The sequence below is a fragment of the Coturnix japonica genome, chromosome 6 (assembly GCF_054131305.1).
Source record: "Coturnix japonica strain WE chromosome 6, WE-NBRP24, whole genome shotgun sequence".
Taxonomy (NCBI): Eukaryota; Metazoa; Chordata; class Aves; order Galliformes; family Phasianidae; genus Coturnix; species Coturnix japonica.
The window spans coordinates 38884132-38908200 of NC_140668.1; the positions used below are offsets into that span (position 1 = coordinate 38884132).

The following is a 24069-nucleotide window of genomic DNA, read 5'->3' on the forward strand; positions in this document are numbered from 1 at the left end:
CTGAATTTAAAAGGAAGGTGGAGAGCAGGGTGGAGTCCTCCCCCCTTGCGTCAGCAGCACACACAGCATAGGGACCTGCCTGGGGGTTTCCAGTGATATGCCCATCACCCAACACATCCCTGGCTTCCTGATCTGCCTGTGCTGAGCATGCTAAGGATGCTGATGGCACAGGGAAGTCCCTCTGCTTGTTCCTCAGTCCTTTGCACAACACACGCCCCCGCTGGATGGAAATGTTTGCCTGAGTCAAAGTTCAGGCTGCGGGATCTCCTGCCCCAGGTGTTCTTTGACTTGGCACTGGTTCAGGTAGCGCTGACACTCGCTTTGCCTTCCCCCCCCTCAGGGCTTTGTTACCATCAGTGAGGTCAGGCACTGCTCACTTGGGACCTTGAGGACACCCAGATTTCAAGTCTTGCTTTGTCTGATAAGCACTCGTATGGCTGCACTGCTCCTATTGCATTAATGATGAGTTCGATGCTTTTCAAGGAAGGTGCTCGATGTGTGGCTGCTTTGCCAGGTGCCTTTCAGGGGGATCATTCCCCTTGACACCTCTGTATAAGGCAATAGGGGCTGGTGGGGTGTCTCACAGACCACTCCTGCCAGGCATTCAGCTGCGTGCTGAGGAAGGATGCTGCAGCCACAGCGTGCCTCTGTAAAGGGATTTGTGCTCATTATTTCTGACAGCATGACAGCATGTAGTGTTACCTCTGACTGATTAATCTGGGGCTGATGAAGAGCATTTCCAGGGACCAAGTGCTTTCCTTTACCCGGGTGCAGCATGGATTTCTGACACGTTGCTGAGGCCAGGGAGGCTTCTTCCTTGGGCCACGTGCTGCTAGCAGCTCTGTTGCCTGTAAAATCAATGCTTTTAATGCCTGAGAGAACACAGAATTAGTGATGCCTCTGTGATGCGTTTCTCTGCAAAATCTGCAAGATGTCTGTTGCCTGATGCAAAGAGAATTGCCAGCAGGAAAGAAAACAGGGACTGTTTCAAAGACGAGCTGAATTAAAACCAGGAATTGGCTTTGTATCCTGCTAGAGACCCCTGAGTGCTGCCATCTCCTTGGGATGGTGACTGAAGCTAACAAGCAAACTGCTGCAGGTTGCAGGCTGCCACCCTCCTTAACAGTGTCTCCTTTCCTGCTTTGTGCTGGCAGGCACGTGGAGTCGGCTGCAGAGAAACATCTTTGATGTACGGTTGTGCCTCACCAGATTGCTGTTAATTCCGAATGCACTGTGATGTTTTCTTTGCTGTCAGGTTATAGTGGTTGTTTTCTGTGAAAGGTGAAGCTCTGGGTTGGAAGCATTTGTCTTTAATGTGGCTCGCAGAGCTCATGGGCTTATTACAGCGTTTGCTTAATGGTGTGTCTGCATCCATCACTCCCTTCTCTCTGGCATAACAAGGTTCTTGTATGTTTATGTTTGTGGCTGGAGCCATTGAGTTTATCCTCCTTGGGATTGAATATGCAGGTATAGGCAAAGCTCAGCAAACTGGGAGAGAAGGGTGGTCAGGTGTGTGGAGCAGCGTTGTTCCTTGATGGGTTTCAAGTGATGGTGGGGCTGAACAAGCATTGCTGCACTATTCAGACACACATGGATCTAACAGAAGACCTTGTATTCCCACAGGTCATTGCACTTGGGGCATGAACTGTCGATTTATACACCCCGGGGTGAATGACAAAGGAAACTACTCCTTGATCTCCAAGCCTGAGCCCTTCTCCCCGAATGGTGCACCTCCCATCGGCCCTCACCCGCTGATGCCAGCCAACCCGTGGGTATGCACTCCTTTTGTGTGAATTCCTGGCTTCTGCATTCAGCTTCTGGCTCCTGCTCCAGGAGGAGCGAAGGTTCTGAGTTTAGTGTTTTAGCAAAACTCTGTACGTTTACTGCATATATGATTCTGAAAAGGTGGTCTTGAAGTTACTAGTAGAGGGGAGTAATTTTCCACGTGTGTCCCAGCGTATGCCCTGCTGATGCGTCTCCAGAGATTCTGAAGGTACTCCTGAGTAGCTATTCACAAAGGGATTGCTTGCTTAGAACTAATGTTGAATGTCTGTCTCCTTCTTCGTACCCTTCTGACAGGGAGGGCCGGTGGTTGATGAAATCTTACCTCCCCCTCCTCCGGATCCTCCAACAGAAAGTGCCTGGGAGAGAGGACTCCGGCATGCAAAGGAGGTGAGTGGCATCCACAAGTATGTTGGCTTTCTCCAGAACACACAGACGGGTTTCAGTGGTAGCAGAATGCTAGCAGACCTTTCTTTTGCATCATGTCATGCATTCTCAGAAGCCTTCCTTCTGCCTTTTAATTTATTAACTGCTGCCTCCTGCAATCACGGTTATTGTACAGGCAAGATGAGCTGACATCCAGGTTTGTTTTTCTTATTAGCACGAGCCATGGGGGAGTTTGTGACCCAGGGCAGTTTGGGAAAGCTGAAGTCATGCCCTCAAAGAAGCAACACTTTCCAAGCTGGTCATTTCCCTTTCTGTTTTTCTAGCACCTACAATCCGTGTGTCTGATCATTGTAGAACATGGGGGTTTACATGCTTGGTATGCAGTAGCTGTTCTGAGCTGATCTGGTAGTGAATTGCTTCCTGCAGGAAGAAAATTCTGTTGCGTGCACATTGCTGAGACTTGGGCAGAAGGAGGATGTTGGAATTTAGGGGCACATTTCTCCCAAGTGAGGGATTTTTCTGTGCCTTCACAGAACTTCTGTTTTTCTTCACAGGTATTAAAAAAGGCAACAATGAGGAAAGAACAGGAGCCTGACTTTGAAGAGAAGAGGTTCACTGTGACTATTGGAGAAGACGAACGGGAATTTGACAAGGAAAATGAGTTTTTCCGTGACTGGAATTACCGCATCACCAGAGATGTCCGAGATCCAGCGTAAGATGCAGTTTTGTTCTTGCCACGAGGAATGGGTGGGTAGGAGTGCAGTACAGTGTGGCAGCCTTCAGGTAGCTAGAATACCCTGCACCAGCTCATTCTTCTGACTTATCCCTTTTTAATTCCAACCCATGAGAGATTTAAACACCAAAATTGGAGTTGTGAAGTTGGAATATCCTCAGTATCCAAGAGCTTTGTGGCAGCAGCCATGCTGTCACAGCTCACTGAGTGTCTAATTGCAAGGTTATTAAGAAAGAAGGCTCCTAACAAACATCTTGACTAGTCCCTGGTAAGCTGGGACTATTTATTACTATTTATTACTGTTCAGTAAGGCACTGTTCAGAAAGCAAACCTGGTAGCTGTGGGTGCATGGCCTGGGCAAAAAGAAGCATCCAGAATTGAAGTTGTAGGTGACTGCTGAAGGAGGTAAAACATGAAACATTAGTGACCTCAGACACTGTAGAGATGTAGGTGAAGCCATGTTTTTCTCTTGTGCACACATCCCCTGTTCCTACACATAGAGATTTTGGAGATATTTCCACTCAGTTCTACAAACTAATCATAATCAATCAGTTCCCCCTATTAATTCTTTCCCTTTGTAGAAATCAGCCTCTGTCTTCTGTTGCTCTGAGAAGGCATTCGGTTGTACCTGCAGCACTTTATCAGCAGTACTCTGTGGGTTAACCATCCTCGTTTTATAACTGTACAGTTACAGCATTTTCACTCAGCATCCTTCTATGCCACTGCCTCATTTATGTAAGAATTATTGCTCTAGGTGCAGGACTGGCTGTGCTTTCATACAGTCAAGCAAAAAGTATGGTCTCACTTGTAGCCAATGTTAAATAATAGTAAGAAAATGAATGGGATTTCTGAAAGTTAACAATTTTTATGTAGGAGCAGCCTGAGGTGTTAAAATATGTAAGATATGTAGTGCACACAGGCAGAAGTTACCAAGTTTTTACTGCTGTATGCTCTAGAAATAGTGATTTCTCTCATGTACGGATGGACACCAGCAAATGAACCAGTGATGGTTCAGCTGGAATGTTATTAAATGCTTTCAGGATTGTCTTGTGACATGTGGAGATGTCGAAATAGTTCATGAATCCCTTTCTCTTTTTTGAAAAACTATAGGGAGGTGGACATCAAAGAAAACATTAACTATGGGTAAGCAGGTCTTTGATTCCGGTACTGTTGCAACTGTAAGAAAATATTCCCCTTCTTTTCTCCATTGCACTTCTGAAAACTTCCGAGGCCACAGACAAGTGGCACACAGATGTGGCTGGCAGTTCATTGACTGAATGGATGGGGGTGATACAGATTATTCACCTGTAATTATTTAAACCCACAGCAGGGGTGCTTATTATGGGAATAAAAAGACCATATATAGGTATAGGAAGGGAATGTGGAGATCTGGATTTGAGGCTGGGTTTAAAAGTGAAGAGCTTCCTTTTTGGTGTCAGCTTGAGATTTCTTCTATTCAAACACCTGGTGTCACCAAGTCTCTACTGCTACCTGCTTGGCATCAGCTCTTGGTAAAGGCTTGGGCAGCATTATTCAGGATTCCCTGGCATGCTTTCATTTGGCTTATCAGTTCAGACAGAAAAGCAAAGTTCTTAAACAGATTCAAAGTACTGAAAGAGAAACAGGCAGCCTCTAGACTGGCAGGGGAGCACTTCCATGGTAGCCTGGCTTAGGTTATTTGGCACTTCTTCAAATGCAAATTCCCCCTAATCACCAGCCAGGGTCCCACTGTGGATGCTGTGGATGACCTGGAAGTTGGGAGCTCTTGTTTATGATCCTAGTTCTGCCACACTGACTGCTCTGTGGCCCTGGAAGTTTCTTGTTTCCCGTACCCACCTCCCCATCTGTACCATGGATCTGATATTTGCACTCCAGGTGGCTGGCAGGGATTGAATGTCGTTGGATATGCAAATTAAAAACATCAACTAAAACCATCAGAAAATACTAACAGAAATCTTTAAGAGGCATTGGAGATTTAAGGAGGGTGGGATTTAGATCCTTTTCCTCCTCAAAAGTAATTAAAGTACTTGGCAATTGAGTAGCGTGTCATGTGCCCCCCAGTCCACTTGTGTGCTCGGGGGTTTTCCACTGGAGGGTATCAGCTGCAGTTGCAGTTACCTTTGATGCATGGAGTATTCCAGGTGTAGGGACGCAGCACTGCTGTCTGCCTCCCAAGTCGAGCTGTTCAGCATCACTCTGTTCCCTATCCAGGCAGCACTGCTGTGCACCCATCACCTCTAGTGACCGTGGAGCAGGAGAGTGACAGCCTGCTGTGCTATGGGGTGTGCTCAAAAGAGCTGTGTGTGTGAACACAGAGGGTGCAGCCCTCGGTCAGTGGGGCAAAATGTGTTCTGTTACACCTGCATACATCTGAAATAGCTGTAAGAAGCAGTTCTTTATTTATTACCGCATTGATTTGAAGGCTGAATTGGGTTGTTAGTGTCTTTATCTGTGCTATCGAGAAAGTTTGGTGCTTTTCTCTGATAAGCTTTGTTTTAAAAAGGCAGTTTCTGTTTGGGGTATGTTGGAAATAAACCACTTTCTTCAGCCATAATCCACTGAACACATTTCTTCGTGTCAGTACACAGTGACTAAGAGCTGACTTAGGCTATGTAGTGTTTCTGGGCTATGTAGTGTTTCTGTGTGGTGACAAAGCTGTATTTCCCTTTCTAACCTTCTGTTTTTCATTGTAGGCTTGATCCCTATGCAGATCCCTATTATGACTATGAAATAGAACGGTTCTGGCGCGGTGGGCAGTATGAGAATTTCAGGGTCCAGTACACAGACCCGGATCCATACCGTAACTACAGAGTAAGTAAGGTAGTACCTCTCCCACACATTCCCTTTCAACTCTTCCAGTATTTCTGCTGCTCGTCACGTTCCAGTGCAGCTGAACCAGGGTTTCTCTCGTATGTTCAAGATGCCAAATCTCACAGTAGTTAAATCCTCAGTTACCGTGCAGAACACGTTGTAGGTGATGGAGCTGGCAGCTCAGTGGCATTGCTGGGTGCAGCTCTCTGCTCTCTTAACCAAGGGTGCTTCCACTTCACGTGCCCTGGCTGCTCCCACCAGCATGAGGCGGTTGTGCAACTGTTCTTGGAAGTTTTGGAGAGGGGAGGGAGTTTCCAGGAAATAACGTAGCTGAGGGATGGTTTAGTTGTTAGTTACTGGGACAGATGGAAAGGATTAAATGCAGGCAGGCAGAGGCACCAGCATGGCTGTCCTCTGCTGCTGCAACTGCACATTAATTGCTTTGAGTTGGGCAGGGAGAGCACCCTGCCTGCTGCCAAAAGCCCAGCCACTGTCAGTTGGTGTTGCACTGCTGCAAGGTGCAGAGCATGATGGAAACAAGGCGATGCATCTTTCTCTGCTCATCCTTTCGTGAGTTGTTGTTCCTCAGCAGTGGTGTCTAAATGATTAACTCCTGCTCTCTGGGAAGCTTGGTGGTGGTTTTCATCATGTTCATAAGAAAGTGGCTTTGCTTTGCTGCATGGCCTCTTTTTCTTACAGAAGCATTGTAGAGACAGGAGTCTCATCCTTGCTGTTGCTGCATATCATGCAGCACCAATTTTTGTGGTGCTTGTTTCTTGAGTTAATTAGCTTATTATAGACATAATGAGCAAATGCTGTAAACATCAATACATTCTCTTTATAGGTGTAATAAGCAAAAGTAATTTTTCACAGAATCATAAGTCACAGAATGGCCTGGGTTGGAAGGGACCTCAGGGATCGTGAAGCTGCAACCCCTTCCACAGGCAGGGCCACCAACCTCCACATTGAATACCAGCCCAGGCTGCCCAGGGCCCCGTCCAACCTGACCTTGAACACCTCCAGGGATGGACAGGGCATCCACAGCCTCTCTGGGCAGCTGTTCCAGCACCTCACCATACTCAGAGTAAAGACCTTCCCCCTGACATCCAACCTACATATTCCCTCTTTCAACTTCAAACCATTTCCTCTGGTTCTGCTGTTATCTGCCCTTGGAAAGAGTTGGCTCCCTTCCTGTTCATAGGCTTTTTGCCTGTTGCCTTTGAAAATTACAACTGTGATGAATGTGATGCAGTAATTCTGTTCCTCCCTGCTCTGGATTTGTCTCAATACTTGGCTCTGATGTGGATTGCAGTCTGAGACTTGGAGACCTCCCCGCGTTAGTTGTTGCTATCCTGACACAGAGATTGCTCTTGTTCTTTTTTTATAGGAAAGAGAGAGAGAACGGGAAAGGGAAAGAGAAAACAGACAACGGGAGAGGGAACGAGAAAGGGAGAGGGAACGGGAGCGAGAGCGGCGTCAAAGGGAGCGGGAACGGGAGCGCGAACGGGAACGTGACAAGGAGCGACAGCGGAGGAAAGAAGAGTGGGAACGTGAGAGGGAACGGGTGAAGAGAGATGAGAAGGACAGGCAGCACCGGGACCGGGATAGAGACCGGGACAGGGACCGGGACAAGGACAAAGATAAACCAAAGCCCCGGTCCCCGCTGCTACCAAGGTAAGTGTTGGCTTGAATTCACTCTTAGAGTTCTAGCTGTGGGTCGTGAATGGGTTCATGCTGATTATACAGTGGCTTAGGTTGGAAGGAACCTTATCTTCTATCCAGTTCCCAACCCTGCCATGGGCTGGGTGCCCCCCCACAAGGTAAGGCTGCTCATGGCCCCATCCCACCTGGCCCTGAGCACCTCCAGGGTTGGGGCACCCACAGCTCTCTGGGCAGTGGTGCCAGCACCTCACATCTGGTCTTCCTCTGGACCTGCTCTTTGTTGTCTGCAACTGTAGTCGAGCTGTATTTTCAAGAGCAAGGCAACGCTTCACGTGAGCCTTGCTGGCCACTAAGTGGAGCTAAAACATCAGCTATGCAGCAGCCTGTGTAACCAGGCTCTGAAAGGAGCAGAATGCTAGTCCTGTGGGCTGGAGGTACAGAGATGTTCAGCTGGAGTTTGAGGTAGAAGGCTGAGTGCACCCCCAACACTGAGAATCCTACAGATGGGAGTGATTCTCTGTGGCCTTGAGCAGGGCCCTTGGACACAAATCAAAGCTTGTTTTGTAAAGTAAAGCACCAAGAAGAGGTTTGAAAAGCTGAGAGAATTACATGCCTTGAAATGAGTTTCTTCTAGTCAGTTCCTTCAGTACAATGACATATATACTGTGTATGAGGCATGTTTGTAATGCACTTTGTTAATATAGAACTTATCTCATGAAAGTTCTAATGTTGCAACACCTTTTTGGTTCAGAGTAAGGGAAATGTGTGATTTCCTGCTGTAAGATACATTCAGGAAAACTGATCAGCAGCATCAGGGCCTCAGAAACCAGAGGCAGGTAGAGCTTTGTGATGGTGTGCTGAGAAACATCTGGGTGCACAAGTGTGTGTATGTGCATGTTGGGGCAGAAGAGGCATAGGGAAGCTGTGTTCCCCTGGACACATATAAGGCTTCTCCTTCTGGACAATGTATTTTGCTTCTTGAGCACTGGAGGAGAACATTGTGAGCATAAGAAAGAGTGTTTTAATGCTAAAAAGGGGCTAAGAAGGGCAGCGACAAGGTGCCACATGGACCTGTGTGCTTTCAGGTGAGAGGAGGGATGAAGTCTTGAATCTGATTCAGAGCTGTTGTTTGTGTTGCTGGGTGGGAAAGCAGATTTCTTGCTGATGACCCTCTTTTTTTCAAGAGGAAGTTTCAGTTTGAGAACACTGGGACTGAGTCTTGTGAGTGCTTTGATGCAGTAACAGTGTCAGAATGGTTATAGTAACAAGGGGAACTACGTTTAATTGTAATCTTCACTTACAACCATCATTTGTGCACTTAATTACACATTTACTGTTGGTTTGTGCTCTCATTGGGTCAGTGATGGAGGAGATCTCACTGTCCATGTGATGATGATGGCGAAAGCAGCATCAGCTGATTGGCATTGAGTCACCATGCCCATGATTGCCAATCTCCTTCCCTTGACACTTGTGCAGGGTCACAGGTAGGGCTTGGTGGAGGAGCTTTCGCTGCCTGCGCTGCCCAGGGTGTGCTGGGTAGGAGCAGTGGCCATGTTGGCCAATCTTAGACCCATCTTGCCTCCTGCAACCATCTGTATGAGCTGAGAGATGGGATTTATGGTGTTTGGGGTGTTACATGCTTTGTGGATACAGGTTTCCTGCTTCCCTTGCATGCACCTCTGTCTCATAAGCATCACTTAGATGAGCTGTGGGCTGCCTCTTGTAACTCTAAAGCAACCTTTTGGAATTAAGTCTTCATTGGATAATAGAATAGCTTAGGTCAAAAGGGACCTTAGAGATCATCACATTCCCCTTGCTGTGGGCAGGCTGCCCTTCACCAGGTCAGGCTGCCAGTGGGCCCCATCCATCATGGCCTTGAGCATCTTCAGGGATGGGGCAGCCAGTGCCTCAGCCTCGCCACGCTCTGAGTAATGTCTTGGTAAATTGAAAGGAGCCCTCGATGTGCCTCTTTGCTTTCTGTGTTGTCTGCTGTTATTTCCAGAAGTGGATCACAGAGAACCTGTAACTGTAAGTGCTGAAAGCTGGAGCAGGTGTCTGCAGGCCAGATGGAAAGCCAGGGGGGAGGCAGAGCATGCAGGGCTTCCTTTTGGGCTTCCTATGGCTGCCAACAAGGAGCATTTCTATCTCTTGGTGTTGAGTAGGCGGTAACTCAACTGATACTCCATTGGAGAAGATACAGAATTCATAGATTCATAGAATGGCTTGGATTGGAAGGGACCTTGAAGATCAGCTTGGTAGAGTTCCCACCCACTAAACCAGGTACCGGACATCCCCCCCATCCAGCAGTTTGTTCCCCTATGCTGTGTACCCCAAAGCCCTTATCCCAGGGTGCAGCACCTCCAGGCAGCATGGCTTTGTCCCACACAGCCATTGGATGGGCTTTACCTGGTGCTTGTTGGAGCAGCCTCACCTTTTCCCTACATCCCCTCCTTTGGGCTGGGCTGCAGAGGTTCTGTTTTTGGCACCTCGGCATCAAACAGTTCCCCAGTTTGTTTAATGTGTAAAAAGTTTGCCATTGGTTTACGTGTCCCAGGTAGCAGCACTCACCTGTGGCTCTATTTATAGCCTCTGTGCTTTCCCCATTCGCTGGAGCCCAGTTTTTGGCAGGTCTGCCCCTCCCAGGTGCCCTCATCACCATGTGTGTGCAGAACGTGGAGTCAAAAGGGATGAAAGAGCTTGAAAAGCAAATGCCTGACACATGAAAACAAGTTCCCTTTCGATGGTACTGCAAACAGGAAACTTTAATCTGATCTCTAAACAACGCGCAGCAGTTGAGGCTGATAACAGCAGAGAACTGGAGCACTTCCTTGCATCATGTTTGCTTCTGATGAGGAAGATTAGAATTGAACAGACACACACTATAAACCCAAGCAGACTCGATGGCAAATGTTTCTCTTTCGGCCTTTTGAGAAGAGGCTGCAGCACTTGGGCTCCCCATAGGATTGGGACATGAGGATCAGACCTTCTCAAATGAATGTGTAATTGCTGTTTGGTTGTGTTTTTTTTTTCCCAAGCCAGAGATGAGCTTTCCAAGAAGTCTACGATCGGAGATTGCAGCAGTGAAATTGTTCCTCCTCCTCCTCCCTCCTCAGGCATCGAACACTCAAACAAGCCGGTACACTTTGTGATCTATGGGAGGGATAACGTGGCTGTCTGGCCCTGTGCTCCCCATCTCCAGAACAAGTTCTGAGGCCTCAGGCTGTGCCTGGTTTTGCTGAGCACCAGATTTCAGCTTTGTATCTACCTCTTGCCAGTGTCGTTCACTGTTGTGCAAAGCATGTTGGAGTAGAGTTGGCATGAAAGATTGGATTTGACTTAGAGCAGGACAGGATGTTCCAACCTGAGCACTGGATCCAGCTGTGGAGCTGCTGGCTTTCAGCTGCAACCCTGCACACAGAAATAGTAACGTGTTTTAATCCTTCTATTGTTGCATAGGTCTTTATCCTGTCATCATCCCAGTGAATCTGATTGTTTCAGCAGGGCGTTAGGCAACGCACTTGCTGTCGTGGGACTTGTTAGTGTTTCTTTCCAAAGCACTGAGGAGTGTTAAGGCATAGGGCCCACTGGCCAGGACGGTGCCCTGAGGTCATGGTGGTTCCCTATAAGCAGGAAGGGAGAGGATATAATCCTGTGCTGTGGTCAGTGAGGCAGCCCTTGGGTTCTTTCCCACTCTGAGAAGGGTACTACAGGCTGTGCTTTGATGAACATACAGGTTAAGGTGAGAAATTGGTCCTCCAGTTCTCCAGGAGGTTCATCTCCATGTTGGTAAGTTCAGTCTGGACCCAAAACCTATAGGACACCAGTGTAAGTGGGATGAGAAGGGTGCTCAGAGATATCTCTGGCTGCACACAGGAGATCCCAGCAGCTCTAAGTCCTCAGGTAGAGGTCATGTCCTGGTGAACTCATGTGCATTGCCCTCTGCTTACAACAGAGCTCTGTGGAAGGAAGTTTGCCTTGGCTGGGTTCGAGGCTATCGATGGAGTGCACTTAGGCAGCCATTAAGAAAATAAAAATAACACCTGTGAGTGGGGATGCTAAATTGGAAAGCAATGTCAGAAAGGGCAGCACTTCTATAGGGAGTCACAAATCCTTCAGGAAGCCCTTCCAGCAAAGAGAATTGTGCTTCTCCCTGTGTCTGCTGGGGTGATGGCAGCTGCTGACTGTGGGATGCTGCAGGCCCTGGGATGGAGGGCTGTGTTCCCTTTGCAGAGCTCCCTGGCATTTTTATTCAAGCTGGGTCACGTTGTCTCTGTAATAGGCCATTATGAGTCCCTGGGGTGCTCACATTAATGAGCAGGATACCCTGGAGTGTGAAATCAATGAGCGCAGGTTACCCAGGGCTTGCAAGTTAGAAAATGTTAGAGGGAGGCTGATTAGATAAAGGAGTGGCAAAAAGCAGGGAATGCAAATGGAGTGATTCATGATTGTGTGTGTGTGAGAGAGAGAAAGAGAGAGATCACAGACTGACTGAGCTTGTTTTTTTTGGAAGAATTCAGGGTCCTGAGGGTCGTTCTCATCTTTCCTGGCAGCTGCTGGTGGTCTCCCCATAGCACCGGGTTTGCTCCTTGTTTTGAGTTCTGCTGGAAGCAGCTCTTCAAATCAGCTGTTGTTCAGGTAGATCACAGGGTTCTGAGGGGAAGAAGGTGCTCTTAGTGAGGATCCCCATCTCTTGGGATGCAGCTTCCAGTGTGAGCATGTGAGTTAGGCAGCCTCTCTTTATTCTCCCTGTTCATTTGGGGAATGAATGAGAATAAAAACTCTCTCCAGACTCAAATCAGCAAAACTTGTCCAAGTTCTCTGCAGAGCGCTGCTGTTGGCTGGAGCTTTGGTTGATCATCGTGTCTCCACTTCTGCAGCAAAAGGAGAAGGGTTTCATAACATCACCTTGATATGAAGGAGAGCACGGAGTGAGTCAGATGTGGATCTCAAGGCCTGTGTTTTTCTTTGGCTTTTTTGAATCAGAGCTACCAGATCGATCCCACACACGGGATTTTATTAAAGCATTGCAGAGTTGGGAGCATTGCTTGCTGCATGTGGGTCCCTCTCGTTTTGGGCAGGCTCTCGAGGCGTCAAATGCTCGGCCCTGGGGGCAGATCCCATCTCAGATAGGTTTATCTGCCCACTGGGATGATTTCATCCTGGAGGTTCAGATTGTATCTGCAGCTCTTTAATTTCAAAGCCTCTCCCCGTCGGGCTTTGAAGAAATCTTTTTATTATTTTTTTTTTTTTAAGCAACTGATTACTGGGCTGGAGATGGAAACCTCTTGAGAAAAGCAAAACCTCTGCTAACACTCCTGCAGCTCGGTGAGTGCTGGCACTGCACAGGCTGGTTCCCATCGCTGAGTGACTTTTAGAACCTGGCAGCCTTTGTTAGAAGCACTGGGGATGAGTGACTTTACTGTGCTGAGATGGGAGATGTGCCAGCCTTCACGTGCACGGCTGGAGCTGATTTTGCAGAAGTTATAGAGGCCTTAATGAGCGCTGCAGCGTATGCCTGCAAACATTCCTCGAGTTCACTTCCTTTGGAAAATTCCACTGACACCAAAGGAAAACTTGTGCCGGTGATACAACCTTTGCTTTCCTGCTTGAAACGAAGCCGTCGCCAGACTTTCCTCTTGGAGGAAAATTGAGCTGGAAGTGGCGGCCAAAAGAGCAGCCCCGGAGCCAGGCTGACGTCACCGTCGCCGATAAGGTGCGCGTTACCCATGGTGCTGGTGTCATGCGGGGAGGGAAGGAAGGAAGCACTTTTCCCTGGGAAGCTTATTTTCCGGCTGAGATTAGGAATGCTTCGGCGTCATGTGCATAGCACACGAGCAGGAAGACTGGGGGCACCCACCCCCTTCACCCCCCCATCTGAATTCCTGCTGAGGTTTGGTGGGAGCTGGGGCTGAGCTGTGCCGTGCTGTTACTTTTGTTCCTCCTCGCCTTGCCAAAGCCACATTCAGCTTCAGTTCTCCGCTTGATGGCTGTCATTAAACTCCAGCCATGTATGCATTAACATTTTCTTTCCCAGAATGAACACATTCAGTTATGTTAAGGTTAAAACAGGCTTTGGAAATAGCTACACTCTGCCATGGCCTCTCACACCCTGGTGATGCAGGATGCTGCTGCTCTGGGGTCTGCGAGGAAATGAAGCTGCTTTTAATTGGGCATCATCAGTCTGATTATGGAGTTAATGCTCAAAGGCACTCCAAAGTAGTTCCTGAAAACTGCCAAGTGGGTGAAGAAGGAGAGCTGGATGTACAGAAGTGCTTTGGCAGCAGGTTTGCCTGCAGCTGGATGAGTGGTGGCCAAGGATGAGTTTGTGTAAATCACAGGAGCTGACCTGGTTCACCACTCAAGCCCTTGTAAGCCTTGTGCAGCAGTTGTTCAGCCCCTCCGTGCTGCTTGGACTCACCAACCCAGCTCCAAACTGGGGCTTCATTCTCTTTGTTCCTCCCTCTTCAACCAAGGAGCTGACTCACAGAGAGCTCAGTCAAACAGCAGAACCAGCACAGGATGGGAAGTGGAAATCACCCAGAGTGAAAGTACAGAGAGAGCCTACCCTAGGATGAAGCCTGTTGTTAGAGCCCAGCAGCATGAGCAATAATCACATTGGGTGCCATTCCCTCGGCCAGCTCTGCTCGGAGCCCCACAGCTTCTCCTGCTTCAGGACATGGCACCAGTGTGCTGCCTGCTCATGGGCTGCCAGCCCTTGGTAGCCTCTGCAGTGAAACTTGTGCAGGCTGTAATTGAGATGTTACTCCAAGGCGGATGGTGAGGATCATCTTGGCACTTGCTCAGGCTCACTTTCAATTCTGACCCCTGGGTTCCACTGTAGGAGATGAGCCAAATGACATCGGGTAGCACTCCCTCGTGCTGAGTTGAACAAGTTCATGTGGTGATGGTGCATGTTGGACACGCAAGTAACTCTTGAGGAAAGCCTTTGATAATGCCCTGACACGAGCATCATCTTTCTTTCTTGGCTATAGTGTGGTGACACATTTAGTGCTGAGTCAAAAGCCAAAGCATACCCAGGAATGAGGCCTTCTGTTGTGGTTTTCCTAGGGAAGAAACCTCTCCTCCAGAAAGTGACCTCATCAAGAGAGAATTGCGTTAAACCGTCTAATAAGTGCAAGTAATGGGAATTGTTCTCAGTCACCTTTGCTCCAAGGTCTGGAGTTGAGCACTGTGGAAAGGTTCTCAGCAGCTCTTTTCCAAGTCTTGAGATGGAAGTTGTGACTCTCTGCCCACTCTGTGCCAGCAGAATGTTCCCCTTGCATCTCCAAGGGGAGGACATCAGAGTGAACACAGCTGCCCATGTTCAATAGCATCCTCTCACAGTGTTCTTTTCCGTTCTGTTGCCCTTTAACCTGCTGCTGGATACAAGGTGTGTAGGCTGAACCTTAACTCCTTTTTTCCTTCTTAGTTCTTCATTGCTTTGAAGATACTGCAAAGGTTGGATAACCTCAGATCTGCTGGTACAAGGGCTCAGTCCTGGCTACGGCCACTCAGTGTTATCAGAGTATGAATAGTAGGTTGGGTCTATCCCAGCCCCGTGTTCAGAATCACAGTTTTTCCCCCCTGATTAAATACTCAGATGTAATTGCAGATTTAACATAGAAAACCAGACCAGCCCACTGCAAATAACATGTTGAATAATGGGAGAGCAATACGGGAAAGGATGGTTTGGCTCAACCGAGGTCCTGGTGAATCATGCTGAGCCTGGGACACTTAGCAGGCAGTCAGCAGTTCTACATGCTGGTACGTCATCCTCAGGAGCATCACCTTGTGAGGCCAGAGTGAGACCTGTGGGGCTGGTGAATGTGAAAGAGTAATTCCTTCTTTTGTTGAATTCTATACGTACAGAGATAGGGGAGAGACAAACTGCAGCTGGTGTAGTTAAAGCTGGGAAGATGGAGAGAGAACAGGATGCTGTTCTGCCCCTTGATGTCATCATGTACAAGCTTTGGTGTTTGGCAAGAGGTGAGAGGCTGTAGGAGTTGGACTGTGTGCTGAGGCAACTGGGGGTACTACCAAACAAGGAGCTGGTGAGGCATCTTAGTGACTGGTGAAGCCTTCAAAGGGACGAGCAGACTGCTGATGACGGGCTTTAATTATCCCGTGTCTGTTGGAAAAGTGTTGTGGCAAGAAATGCAATCCGTGGAATTATTAGAAAACTTGGAGGTTGCTTTTTTATCTCGAGAGGTAGAGGAAGTCGTGTGGGGAGTGGTTGCTTCACAGCGGTGTGACTAATAGGGTGGTACTGGCTGAGCCTGGAGATGGAAGGGCCTCCCCTCCCCAGTCCTCCAAGTGAGAGGGTTCATTATTTGGAGAAAAGGAATAAATATGTAATTATATAGGTAATTTGATGAGTGCAATAGACTTCATTAACCTTTAAGCAAGCGTAAACTTTGCTTAAAACCTGACGAAGAAGGTTATGAGCAGGTAATTGACCGGTCACGTGCGTGGTGGAGTAAGGGTGAGGGAAAAAACCCAGGTTAAATCATCCTCAGATAAGAGATGTGATAAAGCGTGGGCCTGAAGAAACTCATTAAAGAACTATCTGGTGCAGAGGCTGAAAAGTTAGGAATGAATGCTTTTCAAAGGGCTATGGAGGAGAATGGCATCCCAGAGGAGCAAAGAAAGGGGTTAAACACAGCAAAAGACCTTGAGGGGAAGAGGGTGCCCTGTCAGATTGTCAGTGTTATCAAGAACAGGAGAGCACGTGCTCAGCTGTGTTTATAAGCACCTAGAGAATAATACAGTGATAAACAGCCAGCTGTAAACTGCTTTCTGCTCAGCTGACGAGGTAACTGTCCCCTTGGTTAAAGTAAAAGCACACCCGTGTGTCTTGGCTGGGGTGAGGCTGCTGACAGCCCCATGTGATGCTCCCATAAGGGAGCTGGGGGAGAGGAACTCAGGCTGAATCTCTTCTCCTAGTGCCTGCTGGCTGTTTGGCTTAGTTGGCTGTGCTGAGGATGTGGCTCAGGTGCACACTCCATGTCCATTCTCAGTCCAGGTCTGGTTGGTATCCTTGTTACACTGGGGTCCATCCCCCAGGCTGAAGCTGCTCCAGCTTAAAGCTTTAACTGAGCTTATACCAGTGTGTAGGATGAATTTCTGGACCTACGTTTTTATTGGCCATGTGATATAAAAAGATCCCATGGACTTCACTCCTCTTTGTTTTCCAGCCGTCAGCCTGAGCCACCAAAGAAGGAGAAGGAGGCTTCGGCCATCGCCACCGCTCAGTCAAAGAGGGCAGATGAATGGAAGGACCCCTGGCGCCGATCAAAGTCCCCCAAAAAGAAACTGGGGTTGTCAGTCTCTCCCAGCCGTGCCCGTAGGCGCCGGAAAACCTCTGCTTCTTCAGCTTCTGCTTCTGGCTCTTCAAGGTAAGGGAAGAGCATGTTGCATCCAAGCTTTGGCAGCGCTCCCTTACACCAGGGAGTGTGGTGTGCCTCTCTCATTAGCAGAATGGAGGTGTTTGGGGAAGCAGTTCAAGGCTTGCTGCTCCATAACTGCTATGGATGCTGGTGTATAGGAGGTAGTGAGGTGGAAGACAGAGGTGAGAGGCTGTAGGAGTCACGTAGCCTTGGGTGCTATAAAGAGCTGTGGTGTATTGAGGGCTAAGCAGCAGCGTGGCCTTGGGGGAAAAATAACTCTGTAGGGTGAAAGCTGGCCTGTAGAGTAGAAGGAGCTGGAAGCTGTAGGAGCTGGTGCCTCTTTACTCAAGGAGTGCTAGAGAGATGAGGAAAAGCATGTTGTTACCTGGGGAAAAACTGGGTTGGCGGAGGCTTGACAGGAGGCCTAGAGAGGTGCAGAGACGCTCAGAAACCAGAGCAGCGGAGATGAAGTCCACTTCTCAGAAAGAAATAAAGCAAGTGCCCTGAATGTAGGAGAGCTGAGGCATAAGCTGGATCCATTTCCTTTAAATGTTTGAATTTGAAGCTCCTGCAGAGGGAAAAAATGTATCAGAGGAGAATGAGGAACACAGCGAGCTGAAGATACAGATCTATGAACCAAAGCCCTCCTGAACCAGATAGATTTATTTATTTTTTCATTGGAATTGCTGCACTGTTGGTTTTTCTGTTTTCTCCTATGTGTGTGACCCAACCTAAGTGGGGGGATTGCCTGGTAAAGTGGTGTGCTAGGAGTTCTCAAAAAGGGATGGTAAGTCATTAGGTAAAGGAAAGGGAAGCTTGTTTGGGGGGACTAGAAGCAATAGAGTCATGCCTTAGAGAAAAGCTGGGATGGGGGCTGAGGAAAGGCTGCAGTCCTGGAAGGCCCTCCAGGAGAGGGTGGGTGTTTTTGGAACAGTGTTTGAAAACGTGGAAGTAATGTACCTTGGTCTCTCAGGACTTCTCAAGAGGCACTGAACGAAATGCTTTTCTTGCAGGTCCTCTTCTCGGTCGTCCACCTATTCTGGTTCAGGCTCCTCACGATCTCGTTCCAGATCATCGTCTTACAGCTCTTACTCTAGCCGCTCTTCAAGACACAGCTCTTTCTCAGGCAGCAGGTCCAGGTAATGGGTTAGAAAGGAATTGTATCCTGTTTCCCACACACTTTCTCACTGCTTCTTTTGGTGCTACTTAAAAGCAAATAGCCGACTCCTGAAACAAAGTATTGGATTCGCTCCTGAGTGAGGGAAACACGAGAGACTGTGAGGCAGCCTGCTGCTTCAGTTGTGGAACAAAGCAGATGTGTCAGCCACCCCCTCCTGTGCTCCCACCCACGTGTGCCCTGCTGCTGTGGTTGGGCTGTTTCCCATGCTTGTGGTAACCAGGCAGTTGTAGGAGCCTGACTGAGATTAATGTTTCCATCATTTGCATTTTACGATTGGAAGTTGTTGGCATCTCTTTTCTATTGCTGCACTTGGATTTATATTTAAAGAGGCAAATCACGTTTCTTTAATAAAGCAGCCCATGCAGTTTTGTCTTCTGATAGTCCTGACACTTCAAAGTAACAATCCTGTGTCCCGTACTAATTAAACACGGGCATGTTTATAGTTCTGCCACTTCCTTACCCCTGCAGATAGTTTCCCAAATCTGGAATATGCATAGTGGGAGAACTGGCTCCCTAGATAGGCACCTCTTCAGACCTGAAACTGCACCAAGCCTCAGAGTGAATTGTTTAGCTGATGGTAGAGCGTGGCTTCATTTGGAAAGGGGATTTCTCCTAGGAGAGACTCCAGCCACCAGCACATGCGTATTTCTAGCAGAGCAGGCTGACATTCCCCAGCCACCCCATTCCAGCCTCTGTTCCCCATGTGACAATGCCAAGCATTCAGGACACATTCCTCTCTCTGAAGGTGGGAGAGTGAGGAACAGTCTAAATGAGGGTAGTAAAGGTTCTTCAGAAAGCAAGTCACTGAGGCATCTCAAGTACTAAGCTGCAAGGAGGGCACTTCCAGTCTTGCCAATAGGGAGAATCACCGAGTGACAACATCTGGTTTTCTTCCTTTCCAGGTCACGGTCCTTCTCATCATCGCCCTCTCCTTCCCCAACACCATCTCCACACAAGCCACTCATGAAGGCTAAAGGGGACTTGTTACCACCTGTTGGTAAAGGGTAAGGCTTCGTATTCCTTTTGATAACACAGCACAGAAAAGCTTCCGAACAGCAGCCGAGTTCCTGACCCGAATCAGACCCTTCTGACCTTCTTGACAGCTTAAGGAAGAAATGGAAGATGCAAAGCTTGACTTGCCTTGAGTTGTGTTTAGCTTTGCATGACCGATTAAATGGCAGCACTTTCACATCTTAAATTCAAGTTAAACTCTACAGGTATCCTTGAGTATTGTATGTATACATGAGGGTTGAAACGCATACATGATTTGCTATTTAAATACTGTGTGTGTACAGAATGCTTACACAGGAGCTCTGCAGAAGCCCAATTCATTCACCTACTGTAGTTTTAGTTAATGCTCATCGTTAGAATAACAAAATAGTCCAGACTCACCTGCTTTTAATATTGGTGATGAAGTGAAGCAGTGTTGTGGCTCTGGGACTGTTTGTTGGGCAGGCTATGAATACATGAACTCTGTTTTTGTATAGTTTCTGTATGCTGCTCTTTTGGATGCTTGAAGTTGCTGTTTCACAAACTGCTGTAGTGCAGAGTAAGTTACGGATACGTCGGAGGGTGTCACAACACCACAGTGATGTCACCTCTGCTAAGGTGACCTGCAAACCAATTACATCATGGGAATCCCCCTGAATCCTCCAGTGTATGGGGCTGTGCCCTTTGCCACACTTCTTGTACCTCCTCAACCTGCTGGATTTATTTATTTCTCAACTCAGAGGGCTCAACCCTTCAAGGGCACATTCTCTGCCTGCAGCCATGTCTTTCTACCTTTCCAGTATACGTTGCAGTGCTGGTTTGGTAACAGGTGACACCGGGCAGCAAACTGCATTAGCAGAGGGATTGGTTTGGCTGGGTAACATTGCATGCACTTAATCCCATGTTCTGCAGGGAATGAATTCAGATATTCTTAAACACGGAGGAATGAGCAGGCTCTATTTTAGTATGCAGGCAGCTGCCTCCTCCCCACTTAATAGCAGGTGTGACTGCGCTGCTGGGGATGCTGAGCAGCACCCAGCTACTAGAGCAGAGGTTGGAATGCTCTGAGCAGTGCCAAAGGGATCCTCATCTCACATGCTGGGTGATGGATAAAGTGACAAAATCTGTGCATGGCAGTGCAAGGCATTGCCATCAAGGTAGAGAAGCACAGACTTGAATAGGAGACAGCAGTGATTCTGCACAGTCTGCTTCAGTACTTGATGGGCAAGTAGAAAATACCTCCCAATTTCATTGCTGTATGGGGCAGCCCCTCTGAGGAGGTGACTTAATTGAGAGTAGAGGAACCAAATCCATTTCAGGGGATCTGTATTGTTTGAGAGCAGCTTGGTGAGATGAGTTTGCTTTCTGTACAGCAGCAATGATCAGTGCATTTAGAAAACGCCTGTGTTTTGTACCTTCAGAGTCTGATCCTGAGTATAACAATTCTATCTTACAGTGAAAAATCAGTGAAGAAACTAGCTGCCCTTCCAGTCCCTCAGCCGCTCGCTAAGATTACAGCAGCTGCACCAGAGCCAGCCAAGCCAGGGGATAATAGGGAGGCAAGAAGGAAGGAACGTCAGACCAGAACTCCACCCAGGAGGTAAGAAAGCTGTGGGGTGGAGTGAGGTTTGATCTCCTGGAAGATAGAGCAAGTCCTGAGCTTGTCTCTGGAGTACCTGTTATAAGGACTTCTTAATACTGATGGAGAAATCTGTTTCCTGGGGTGGGAAGGAAACAGGAAAATAGAGCTGGTCCATTGGCAACCAGCAGTGCAATGTCCTCCGAGCACAGCTCTCTTTTCTATTCCCAGCTTCATCTTGTGAAGACATTTGAATGTCTCAGAGGGCTCGTTCTGTCTGTCCTCTGATTGTTTTTGTTGTCTTCTGCTCTTCCCTTTGCATTTGAAATGAGAGAAGCTTCTGATAGCGTTCAAACAAGGAGTGCTCGTCTCTATGTAAATATTCTAATCAGGCTCAATCTGTTCCGCATTTTAAAGTGTTATGGAATAAATGCAGGTAGCATTGCCTGTTCTTGGAGTGACACTGGGTCAGATGAACAGAGCTGAAACTCTTTGAGCATCATTTCTATGCTGTAAGTTTTGAATCCCTGTGCAATACTTGTATGCTCTGGCAATGGAGGTTTGGTGGGCAGGAAGCAGAGGAAGACACGAGTGATTTGTTCTGGATCGGGGGGTGATTCCATACAGCAGTGTGTTTTAGAGGCTGTACATATGCTGCATGTTTAGGTTTTTGGAAGCATTCTCAGTTCTTAATTTTACATGGGATTACCTCTCCTGATCCTTGCCAATAGCTGCAGAGAAGGGCTGGCGCTGAGCAGTGGAAATTGATCACTACTTCTTTTCCATAGAAACTCCTTCCATTCTGGTTTATTTCATTATTTAATCTGATTTTCCTTTCCTCTTTATCCCATCTTTGGTTTGTTGGCTTTTATTCTTGGCAAATGCCTACCCAAGGCCCACTGCCCTACACTCTGACAGCTCTATTTATGTCAGTGCTGGTGTGCTACTCAGAAAATACATACAGTTATTTAGAGAGCCTGAAATATAATGTATTAGTGTCCTGAACCCCGTGTCACTGTGTGCATTGAGCTGAGTGTTGCTGGCTGTGTTGCAGGCGGACCATCAGCGGCAGCATCAGCGGCAGCGCCAGCAGCTACAGCGGCTCCAGCTCCCGCTCCAGATCTCTGTCTCGGTCCCTCTCCAGATCTCATTCCAGATCATCATCTGCCTCAGCCTCCCACTCCCCATCTGGATCCAGGAAATCCAGGTATAATATCCTCTTGGCCCTCCATAACGGCACATTGTAACTGTTGGTGTCTGTGCTTTCATGCAACGAAGGCTCTTTCTAGGTTCCAATGTCAGCAGCTGCAGGCAAGTAGGATGTGTTCCTGCTTGTTCCTTCTTGCTGTTGACATGTCCCTTCTTGTGGCATTACAAATCCAGAGCCCTGAATCACGGTTGAGGCCTTGCAGCTTCATCGAGGAAATAATTTGTCATGTGCTGAACTGTCCGTGTTTACCTAAACCATCACTAAAGCTGTTTCTCCTGCTGTCCAGGTCTTAGATTAACATTCTGTCTCGCTGTGGGAAAGAGAAAACAAAACAAAACCAAGAACCGAACCACCCCATGTATTCATTTATTTCCAGGGTACCAGCTTTGGTCTGCGGAGCTTTGCAATTCTAAACCTCTGTTCCCTCCAGTTACTGGATGTCCTTAGGGAAGATGCAGGGCCCGGCAGGAGGATGGGTCAGAAAACACCTAAAAGGCTCCACTGATGATATTTTTGCTTTGCTGGTGAAGTTGCATGACCAGTTCCCTTTGCATTTAGCCCCGAGTGACTAGTTCAGTGGCTGTTAGTCTATGAGATCTGTAAACAGCTAACTCCCTCCAGTAACAAGGTGTAGATCAACCTCTTTCAAGTCCTTCCTTCAGCTGTCTTGCATCTGTTGTACGCAGGAATCCCTGAAACTTCAGAGACAGCCTTGAAACGTGAAGCTTCCCAGTAAGGAAGTACACACAGACCTGCCTAAAGCCAGTGGATAAAATAGGATTTGGCTCAGCCCAGCATTAACTCTGAGCTCTGTGAAACTCCCAGCTTCAGTATCCGCATTATTTTACGGAAATGCAGACTTGTTTACGACGTGCTTGTCGCCTTCATCAGATCAGACAGGGGTGATGCAAGGAGTTCAGAGAGCACTCAACGTGCTTGCCTTGCACTTCCCTGCTGCACAAGGGCTTGAGAGGAGATGGGTGCAAAACTTCAGTGCGGGTGTTGCTCGTGTGGCACCGGGCTGCACTTGTTGCTTTTGCAGGTATGTAGACATGGAGGAAACCTGTGGGAAATAGGCCAAGTTTGCTGTCACAGCCATGTAACCAGCAGCTTTCCCAAAGGAGATTGTGGCTCATCCAGTCGCTGTTGTGCCTTCATCAAACCCTTCTCCCAGAGCTCAGCCCTGGCATGGATACCCATGGGTAGCGTCTTTGCAGCTTGTTGCAGGGCACGTCTGTGTTGTGGCTGCTGCAGGCTGTGTGGTTGTGCACAGCCCAGCTTTCTGTGAGTGAGCCTGAGTCTTGCCTGCAGAACCTGCTGGAGAGGCTGCATAAATATTCATGGGGTGAGCATACAGCTGGTCCTGCCTGGCAGTGGCTGTGTGTGAGCCAGCTCCTGCTTGGCTGGGATTTGGGCAGGGCTGTGCTGGAGACTTGCCCCTGCAGGGGAGTCCACTTGCGCATATAGCCCTGTATGACGTGTTCCTAAATAGAAAGTCTTTCTCAAATAAATAGGACTGTCTGACACTCGTAACGATGTGAATCCACTAGCAGATAGCCATCTTATACACTTCCTTCCCTGTCATTACCACTCCTGACACCATGTGCATCCTCACAGCAAGCAGCTGGGCTCTCCTGCACCCTGGGGAGATGTGGGCAGTAAGGCTAGAGGTGTTCAAAGGACTCCATGAATAAATGTCTGCCAAGCAACAAAAACACTGCCGGGAAACTTGACAACCTGAGCCACAGTGCTGACATGTACATGGAAGCACACACCCTGCTTTCACTTTTTGTTTATTGGAGTAACAGTGACCTGTTGAAGTTTCTTGCTTTAATCCTGTTTATAAATAAACAGCACTTTCCGGACTCCCATCTAACACACTGTTTTTTTACAGTGCCAGCACCCTGGGAGCCTTTGTCCTGAATACAGCCTGCCCTGGGAGCTGACATCCCAGCCGCTCTGTTTTGGGCAATTAAAACAAAGGCATCAAGTCTCATTGCTGTCTCCTTCTGTTGCATTCCTGACTGTAACGGGCTGTTGGCTTTTTCCAGGTCCCTGAGTGTGAGCAGCGTTTCCTCTGTCTCCAGTGCCTCCTCCAGCAGCAGCTCTGTACGCAGCGCCGACTCAGAAGACATGTATGCAGACCTGGCCAGCCCTGTCTCCTCAGCCAGCTCCCGATCCCCAACCCCTGCACAGCAGAAGAAAGGTAGAGGTACCTGGTTTGCCTTTTTATTTTCTTTCTTCTCCAAGGGGCTCTGGGTAAAGAAAGGGAGAGATGTGCAAACAGCTTGGTGATGCTCTAGGCCCCTGGAAGATGATTGAGCAGCTCATAGGGACTTGGGGTGGATT

At 48.1% G+C, this 24069-nt stretch overlaps 1 protein-coding gene across 8 annotated transcripts in view; it reads left to right on the forward strand.

Annotated features, from left to right (window-relative positions):
• ZC3H18 (zinc finger CCCH-type containing 18) overlaps positions 1–24069 on the forward strand; it is a 37556-nt gene that overhangs the window by 8425 nt on the left and 5062 nt on the right. For 2 of the 8 annotated variants that reach the window (XM_085551207.1, XM_085551213.1), the window contains exons 5-16: positions 1624–1772; positions 2080–2172; positions 2724–2881; positions 4013–4045; positions 5596–5713; positions 7101–7387; positions 16570–16770; positions 17775–17900; positions 18844–18945; positions 20388–20531; positions 21565–21717; positions 23772–23932. In XM_085551207.1, coding sequence (XP_085407333.1) covers positions 1624–1772; positions 2080–2172; positions 2724–2881; positions 4013–4045; positions 5596–5713; positions 7101–7387; positions 16570–16770; positions 17775–17900; positions 18844–18945; positions 20388–20531; positions 21565–21717; positions 23772–23932 — 1725 coding nt within the window. Of the gene's footprint in view, positions 1–1623; positions 1773–2079; positions 2173–2723; positions 2882–4012; positions 4046–5595; positions 5723–7100; positions 7388–16569; positions 16771–17774; positions 17901–18843; positions 18946–20387; positions 20532–21564; positions 21718–23771; positions 23933–24069 lie in introns of all 8 variants that reach the window. The other 6 variants (XM_085551205.1, XM_085551206.1, XM_085551208.1 and 3 more) reach the window with 6 other exon arrangements.